The 9,789-nt window shown below is 46.6% G+C and overlaps 1 protein-coding gene across 1 annotated transcript; it reads left to right on the top strand.

Annotated features, from left to right (window-relative positions):
• The first annotated feature begins 1,744 nt into the window (after positions 1-1,744).
• On the top strand, positions 1,745-6,606 carry LOC149470610 (uncharacterized). The gene has a single exon (XM_089661939.1). It carries the CDS (start codon positions 2,073-2,075, stop codon positions 3,051-3,053), a length of 981 nt encoding a protein of 326 aa, XP_089518065.1. The 5' UTR covers positions 1,745-2,072; the 3' UTR covers positions 3,054-6,606.
• Positions 6,607-9,789: the final 3,183 nt, after the last annotated feature.

Raw genomic sequence — 9,789 nt, 5'->3', positions numbered from 1 at the left:
AAAGGTAAAAGTGACACCATAGACAAAGCAAGTTATTGTTCTGTATGATCTGTAACAGTGCCACAACTGCCTATACGTGAGAATGTATGACTCCATTGTCTGGGCTGAATGTTGGGAATACTGTGCGCACTTAGAAACTTTATTAATAAAAGCATTTGATTAAAAAATACTGTAGATAATGCTGTACATATTCTTTCTATTCATAAGATATATTTAGTAATGAACATTAAAAATAGAAAGCAACTTTATGTAGCCCTTTATTATTATTATTATTATTATTATACAGTATTTATAAAGCGCCGATAGTTCACTCAGCGCTGTACATTACAAAGGGGGACAGAACATGTGACAGAACAATACCAATACAATGCAAAACATGAGGGGATCGAGGACCCTGCTCTTTCGAGCTTACAATTTAGAAGGGATGGGATAGTGGTACAGGAGGAGATAGCTGTGGGGGATGGAGTGGTAGGAAGAGTGGAGGAGGTCGGTCAAGATAGCAGGGGGTAGGCTTCCATGAAGAGAAGGGTTTTCAGGGTGCGCCTAAAGGAGAGGAGAGTGATAATCTGATGGGTTGGGGAAGTGAGTTCCAGAGGATGGGTGACACCCTGGAGAAGTCCTGGAGGCGGGCATGGGAGGAGGAGACCAGGGAACTAGAGTGAAGAAGGTCTTGTGAGGAGCGGAGTGTGCGTGCTGGGCGGTACTTGGAAATTAGGTCAGTGATGTAGTTCGGGGCAGTATGGTGGACAGCTTTGTACGTCAGTGTTAGGATTTTAAATTTGATCTGTTGCGCAATCGGAAGCCAGTGTAGGGATTGGCAGAGGGGTGTGGAGGTCAGTGGAGGGATTGGCAGAGGGGGGTGGCGGAAACGGAGTGGTTGGAAAGGTGAATGAGTCTGGCAGCCGTATTCAGGATGGACTGAAGCGGGGATAGCCAGCGGCGAGGCAGGCCAGTGAGGAGGGAGTTGCAGTAGTCAAGTCGTGATATGATGAGGGAGTGGATGAGCTGTTTAGTGGTTTCTGGGGTTAGGAACGTGTGGATTTTGGCGATGTTGTGGAAGTGGAGTCTGCATGTTGCGGAGGCAGAGTCTGCATGTTGCGGAGGTGGAGTCTGCATGTTGCGGAGGCGGAGTCTGCACGAGTTTGTTAAAGATTGGACTTGGGGCTGGAAGGATAGGTTGGAGTCCAGAATGACACCAAGTACTCTGGCCTGCAGGGCGGGTTTGATATTGGCGTTGTTGGATGTGATGGAGAAGTCAATGGGGGGTGGGGTTCGGGCTGGGGGGAAGACAAGAAACTCGGTTTTGGAGAGATTCAGTTTAAGGAAGTGGAGCGACATCCAGTCTGATATGTCGCTCAGTAGGTGTGTGATTCGGACGGAGACCGAGGGGGTGAGGTGGGGGGTTGAGAGATAGATTTGTGTGTCGTCGGCATAGAGGTGGTAGTTGAAGCCATGAGAGTGTATGAGTTGGCCAAGGGAGGAGGTGTAGATGGAGAAGAGAAGGGGCCCAAGGACAGAGCCTTGAGGGACCCCAACAGAGAGGGGGAGTAAGGGGGAGGTGGTAGCATTATAGGTAACGCTGAAAGAGCGTTGTGACAGGTAGGATAAGAGCCAGGAGAGAGCAGAATCTCTGAGGCCGAGGGAGTGTAGTATTTTGAGGAGGAGGGGGTGGTCAACTGTGTCGAAGGCCGCAGAGAGGTCAAGGAGTAGGAGCACTGAATAGTGGCCATTAGCTTTATATAAAATTCTTTTTTTTTTTTTGTACAGGTGGATTGATGAACCAAGTTTTCGGTCATGTTGATCTTCATAAATACAGCTGAGTCACATGGAAAACAAGACATATGGATGTCTTAATTGACTGAAAGTCTTTATTGCAGCTCACTGGAGGATTCACACGGGATACAAGTCATATCTGTGTTCTAAAAGTCATGGTTTGGATCCTCTTCCACATTGATCCAGCAGGAGAAAAGTAATTTCAGTGTTCTGGAAGTGACAATGACTTTACAATAAAGTCCAACTAAGTATAAATAAGAGGAGTCATTTCAAACTACTTCTTATTTGGAGATTTTACAATGGAAAGAAAATATATTACACACCAGAAGGTTCACAAGGGAGAGAAGTCATATCGGTGTTCTGAATGTGATAAAGCTTTTACACGGAAGTCAGATCTTATCAGACACCAAAGGATTCATACTGGAGAGAAGCCATATCAGTGTTCTGAATGTGATAAAGCTTTTACACAGAAGTCACATCTTACCAGACACCAGAAGATTCACACTCGAGAGAAGCCATATCAGTGTCCTGAATGTGATAAAGCTTTTATAAAGAAGTCAAATTTTTTCAGACATAAGAGGATTCACACTGGAGAGAAGCCATATCAGTGTTCTGAATGTGATAAAGCTTTTACATTGAAGTCACATCTTATCACACACCAGAGGATTCACACTGGAGAGAAGTCATATCAGTGTTCTGAATGTGATAAAGCTTTTACTGTGAAGTCAAGTCTTATCACACACCAGAGGATTCACACTGGAGAGAAGCTATATCAGTGTTCTGAATGTGATAAAGCTTTTACAGATAAATCACATATTATCCCACACCAGAGGATTCACACTGGAGAGAAGCCATATCAGTGTTCTGAATGTGATAAAGCTTTTACATTGAAGTCACATCTTATCAAACACCAGAGGATTCACACTGGAGAGAAGCCATATCAGTGTTCTGAATGTGATAAAGCTTTTACTGTGAAGTCAAATCTTATCAGACACCAGAAGATACACACTGGAGAGAAGCCATATCAGTGTTCTGAATGTGATAACGCTTTTACTCAGAAGTTAAATCTTATCAGACACCAGAGGGTTCACACTGGAGAGAAGCTATATCAGTGTTCTGAATGTGATAAAGCTTTTACATATAAGTCAGATCTTATGAAACACCAGAGGAGGCACACTGGAGAGAAGCCATATCAGTGTTCTGAATGTGGCAAAGCTTTTACATATAAGTCAGATCTTATGAAACACCAGAGGAGGCACACTGGAGAGAAGCCATTTTAATGCTCTCAATGTGACAAAGTTTTATAGTTAATGCCAGTCTAATCTATCACCGGAGGTTTCATAAATTTCTGCATTGATTAAATTCTGGAAGAAAAGGAATATTAAAGAAGTTTCAGGTGTCACAGGTTTGTTTCACATCCCCAATGTCATCCCACAAGCTAGAGAAGAAGGGAAAAGTTAAAATGTTACTTTAAAAGAAACAAACTAAAATCTGTGAGCAAACTGGAATGTAATGATCGGATGAACTGAGTTTAGTGCTTATGTCCATCAAGCACACAACTAGAAGGGATTTGAATATTTTATCTTTTGACATTTTTTGATGGGGGAGGGACTGATGGTTGTGTTATTGGTCTTGATGGAGAAGTCAGGGAGGGGGCACAGGCTGGGGGGGAATACTAAGAGCTCAGATTTGTTAAGATTGAGTTGGAGGAAGTGGAGTGACATCCATTCCGATATGTCGCTTAGTAGGTTAGTAATGAGAGAGGAGACTGAAGGGGCGAGGTGAGGAGTAGAAAGATAGATTTGTGTGTCATCAGCATAGAGATGGTACTTAAAACCATGGCAGTAGGGGAAGGAGGTGTAGATGTAGAAGAGTAGGGGTCCAAGAACGGAACCTTGAGGTACCCCTATGGAAAGAGGGAGTGAAGAGGAGGAGGCAGAGTTATAGTTAACTCTGCTCTCTCCTGGTTCTCCTACCTATTGCAGAGCTTGTTCAGAGTCTTGGAGGCCAACTGAGTGGAGTTTTTTGAGGAGAAGGGATTTGTCAACCATATCAAAAGCTGCAGAGAGGTCAAGTAGTAAGAGTATGGAGTAGTGGCCATTGGTTGGGATGAGTACGGAGTAGTGGCCATTGGTTGGAATGAGTATGGAGTAGTGGCCATTGGTTGGGATGAGTACAGAGTAGTGGCCATTGGTTGGGATGAGTACAGAGTAGTGGCCATTGGTTGGGATGAGTATGGAGTAGTGACCATAGGTTGGAATGAGTACAGTGTAGTGATCATTGGCTGGGATGAGTACGGAGTAGTGATCATTGGCTGGGATGAGTACGGAGTAGTGATCATTGGCTGGGATGAGTACGGAGTAGTGGCCATTGGTTGGGATGAGTACGGAGTAGTGATCATTGGTTGGGATGAGTACGGAGTAGTGGCCATGGGTTGGAATGAGTACGGAGTAGTGGCCATTGGTTGGGATGAGTACGGAGTAGTGATCATTGGTTGGGATGAGTACGGAGTAGTGGCCATGGGTTGGAATGAGTACGGAGTAGTGGCCATTGGTTGGAATGAGTACGGAGTAGTGGCCATTGGTTGGGATGAGTACAGAGTAGTGGCCATTGGTTGGGATGAGTACGGAGTAGTGGCCATTGGTTGGGATGAGTACGGAGTAGTGGCCATTGGTTGGGATGAGTACGGAGTAGTGGCCATTGGTTGGGATGGCTACGGAGTAGTGGCCATTGGTTGGGATGAGTACGGAGTAGTGGCCATTGGTTGGGATGAGTACGGAGCAGTGGCCATTGGTTGGGATGAGTACGGAGTAGTGGCCATTGGTTTTAACAGTTAGTAGATCATTAGTGAGGTTTAGTAGGGCAGTTTCAGTGGAGTGTAGTGAGCGAAAGGCAGACTGTAAAGGGTCAAGAAGGTTGTTGTCGGTGAGGTGGGAGGAGCTCAGGCAATTGTAGACTAAGCGTTCTAAGAGTTTAAAAGTAAACAAGAGCAGGGAGGTGGGTCTTAAGTTGTTCAGGTTGGTGGGGTCCAGGGAGGATTTTTTAAGTATGGGAGTGATGTGCGCATGCTTTAGAGGTGAGGGGAATACGCCGGTAGAGAGGGAGAGATTGAAGATGTGGGTGAGGGAGCAGATGAGGGAAGAGGGGGGTGACCGGAAGAGTCGAGAGGGGATAGGGTCCAGGGGGCAGGTAGTAAGACGGGCTTCTGAGAGAACCTTAGTGACCTCTTCGGTAGTAGCAAGGTCAAAAGAGGAAAGTGTTGAGGGAGGTTTAGTATAAGGTATGCTAAGTGGGATGGATGTCTGTGCAGTGGAGATGCCCCTATGAATTGCATCAATCTTGTTTTTGAAGTGATTTGCAATCTCGTGAGCAGTGAGTGAGGTACTGCGTGGAGGTGGAGAAAGTAGAGAGTTAAAAGTAGAGAAGAGACAACGAGGACTGGATGACAAGCTATTGATGAGAGTGACAAAGTAGGCTTGTCTGGCAGCATGGAGGGAGGAATTGTATGTGAAGAAAGCAGATTTATATCGGGTGAATGCTTGGTGAGATTTGGTTTTATGCCACATTCGCTCCAGCACACGACTATGTCGTTTAAGATCTCTGGTGTTGTCAGTCTGCCAAGGTTGTAATGGTCGGGGCCTGATGCTTCGTGTGGTTAGAGGAGCAAGTGAGTCTAATGTGGATGAAAGTGAACTGTTATAGAATACAATGGCCAGGTCAGGGCAGGACAGGGGAGAGATTCTGTCATAGAGTTGGTCAGTTGCAGAGTGGAAAGGAGAAGGGTTCAAGTTGTGATGGTTTCTGCAGGTGATTGCTGCTTGGAGGGATAAGTGTTTGAAGATGAGGAGACTGTGAAGGTGATGAGATTGTGATCAGAGAGAGGAAAGGGGGTGTTTGTGAGGTTGTAGGATATCATCTCATGGGTGACAACCTTTCAGGCAGGTCTGCGACTGTGACACCAGCTAGAAAGAAGTCTTTGTTCAGTGAGAAAACAACATCCCAAGCTGATGCAGGCCTTCCAATACTGAGTTACTGCTGATTTAGGGGATGTATTCAGCAGTAAAACGTAAGCCCAGCTGGCCACTTGTGTTCCATGTGGTTCTGCCAAATGGGATTCCATCAGGTGAAGATCAGAAATCCTTGTTCCATGTTTTCTCTTTCCAGCTATTACTCCTCTCCATAGACTAATCACACAATACAACTGCCAGAGATCTGAACTTACAAAGTGCTGAGTGTGCGGTCATATTCCTACCACTTCTTCCAGGGGACTGACATTCCTCTGATTGGGGTTCACAGTAATCACTCTGAGAGCGCACATCTCTTTTTGCTATAAAGTTTGTAAAGAAAACTTCTTCTCCCTGGAAATATTACAACGTTGGCACCAAAGTGTAACTATGGGCAAAATCACTAATGACATTAATAATGAAATCTGTCATTAGCAGAGCAGGTTTTGTTTTTCTGAGTCTCCCATTGTTTTAATTTTTTGTTGTCCCTCCCAGTAGATTGTTTTTTTTTTTTGTACTTCCTTTTGAAGACTAAGTGTTTAGGGAAAAATGGCAGTTGGAGGGGTTGGGGCAAATCCTATAACACTGCTGGGGATGCTCACAACTGTCAGTTGTCATTCATATGGGGGGTTGGACCTTATAGAGAACCTGTTGCTGTAACTGCTGTAGAAGCGTTAGCTGAAGTTGGGCTTTACTTGTTGTGTGTCTTACTTATTACACAGGTCTGCGACTAAAAAGCTGTTTGATTATTTTCATCTAATTTCCATGTATTTTGGTGTGCTGAAAACAAATAAAAAAATATTGAAAACAAATAAAATATTGAAAAAACTCTTAGACGTCATGATTTGCCTCAAACTGCAAAATTGTCTTCAAATTTATAAAAAAAAAATAATTTTTCGGTTTTTTTATATTATGGGTTTTTAACCAAATTTAAAGTCCAAATTACTATTAATTCACATAAGTGCATTTAAGATATAACATGCCAAAAAAAACGTTAAAGGGGTTGTCCAAATTATGTAAAAAGAAATATAGCACTGTAAATCTGATGGTCAGCAATATATACATAAGCTAAGCAAGTTTTAGGGAAACAAATTCTATTTCCTCATTTCCCTAGTTCTCTTCTGGCCCTTTGTTGTTATTTGCTCTTTCCTCTGGGTAAATGCATCTATCTCCTATCTCCGCTCTTAACTAGGAAAACGCATTGACTCCTGTTAAATTCAGAACAAATGATGTATTTATATTTGTGTATGTTGACCATTCCTCACCTCCAGCTGCACTCAGGTTTATGACTGTAGCCTGTTCCCAATGAAACATCCCCCACTATTCATGTGATCCTTATCAGCTTCTAATTGGGGTGGAGTTGAATGCTCATTTGAGCATCTCCCTATAAATTTAGATCAGCTCATGGGGGGAGATCACTGATGGGGGGCACAGTCTCTGATGGGGGTGCTGCTTCTGATTGAGTGCTGTGTTGAAGGAGTGGGATGCAGTTAAACACAACAGTTGAACTAAAGCAGGAGAACTTCAGCAGCAGGAAGACACAACAACAGCAAGAAACTCTACTGCACGCTGGACAGACTGCAAGCAAACACCCTGGGAAACATCTCTTACATGCCTGAGTCCCACTCCGTGTACCTTTATATAATACGCCCCTCTTCTCCTTATCATATTACTATCCTCTGTTCCCAAATCTCATTTCTTTACCCCTCTGCTCCACCCCAAAACTTGTACATCTCCCCCTCATTGCTATCATCTCCCTACTATTGCTCTCATCACCTCCCCAAAATGCCTCTTCCTCTCCTCCTTCTCATTTTCCTCTCCTCCATTCCCAAAATCCATTCACTATATCCCTCTGCCCCTCCCAAACAATTGTATATTGTGTCCTCACTGCTTCCTTCACCCCTCAACGGCACCCACCACCTCCTCCTATTACTCCACTCTCCCACTGACCCGAACACCTCCACTAGTAGTTTCTCACGCTCCTGCACATCCCGCTCCCATGCCACCTTTCTCACCCTTCTCCTCCTCCTAACCGCGGGAGACATCTCCCTGAATCCTGGCCCTCCACCACCTCCCTCACCCGCACAACACCCTCCCACCTCCACGTCCCGCCACAACCCCCACAACTTAGTATCTGTCCTCCTGCTCCCTAAATCTCCCCCCTGTTTTCATGTGCACTCCTGAACGCCCGATCAGTGTGCAACAAGCTTACCGCCATCCACAACCTCTTTGTTTCCCGCTCCCTCAACCTCCTAGCGATCACAGAAACCTGGATCCAGCCCACTGATTCTATCTCCCCTGCTGCACTCTCCTACGGAGGTCTCACCTGGACCCACTCACCCAGGCCTAACGGTCGTAAAGGTGGTGGGGTTGGTCTGCTCCTGTCACCACAGAGCACCTTCCAAGTCCTCCCAAACCCCCCCTCCCTATCCTTCTCCTCCTTCGAGGCCCACTGCGTCCGACTATTCTCCCCAACCCCCCTGAAGATTGCTGTGATATACCGGCCTCCTGGATCCATATCCTGCTTCCTGGATGACTTTTCCTCCTGGCTACCCTTCCTTTCCTCTGAGCTACCCACCATCATCCTTGGGTATTTCAACATCCCTGTCAACCTCAACAACCCGGACACATCCCATCTCCTCCACTTAACCTCCTCCTTTGCACTTGCACAGTGCATACAATCCACCACCCACTCCAACGGTAATATCCTTGATCTTGTCTTCTCCAACCGCTGCGCTCCCCACAACCTCACTAAAACCCCCTTCCCTCTCTCTGACCACAGCCTTATTACCTTCTCTATCTCCTCGTCCTCCAACGTCTACCCCTCCAAATGTCACACTACTACCAGCCGTAACCTCCGCAACCTTAACCCTGCCCCCTCCACTCTGCAACTGATCAACTCCATGACAGCATCCTCCCCCTGTCCTGCCCCGACTTGGCTATGACTGCCTACAACAACACGCTGTCAACAGCCCTTGACTCACTAGCGCCTCTAACCACAAGCAACATCAAACCCCGACCGCTCCAGCCCTGGCACACTGATCACACCAAAACCCTCAAACGACACAGTCGTGCCCTGGAGCGACTATGGCGCAAAACCAAATCCCAACACGCCTTCACCCGCTACAAATCTGCCTTCCACACCTACACCTCCTCCCTCCACACAGCCAAACAAGCCTACTTCCTGACCCTCATCAAGGCCCTCTCCTCCAATCCTCGCCGACTCTTCTCCACCTTCAACTCTCTACTCTCGCCACCCCCACCTCCACCCAGCACCTCACTCACTGCCCTTGAGATTGCCAATCACTTCAAAAACAAGACTGACACAATCCGCAAGGACATCGCCGCAACTCACATGCCCTCTCAACCTGTCCCCTCTCACACAGCTACCCCCTCATCCTCCCTCCCCCTCGACATAACCAGCAGGGACTTCGTTGCTGCTCAAACTCCCTCCAACCCCGTTCCCCTTCACTCAGCTACCCCTTCATCACCCCTCTCCCACGGCCTCACCACTGCTCTGACCTCCACTTCCCCACCCTACATTCTTCATACTGAAGCTCCCCCAACACTCCGCACCTTTGACCTTACTACCATCGAGGAAGTCTCCAAGATCCTCTCTGATGCCCGCCTCACCACCTGCCCCCTCGACCCTATCCCCTCACAACTCCTACAACCTCCCTCCCCCTCCATCCTACGCTCCCTCACCCACATCTTCAATCTCCCCCTCTCCTCCGGCACTTTCCCCTCCCCTCTGAAACATGCACACATCACCCCCATACTTAAAAAGCCCTCCCTGGACCCCAATGACCCGAACAACCTCAGACCCATCTCCCATTTACATCTAAACTCCTTGAGCGCCTAGTCTACACCCGCCTATGCTCTCACCTCAACGACAACAACCTCCTCGATCCCCTACAGTCTGGCTTCCATCCCCTACACTCCACCGAAACTGCCTTACTCAAACTCTCCAATGACCTGCTAACCGCCAAAGCTAATGGCCACTATTCAGTGC

The sequence above is a fragment of the Staurois parvus genome, unplaced genomic scaffold (genome assembly GCF_062004578.1).
Source record: "Staurois parvus isolate SC_StPar_1 unplaced genomic scaffold, SC_StPar_1.0 ptg000035l, whole genome shotgun sequence".
Lineage (NCBI taxonomy): Eukaryota > Metazoa > Chordata > Amphibia > Anura > Ranidae > Staurois > Staurois parvus.
This window is presented reverse-complemented; position numbering and strand designations above follow the sequence as displayed.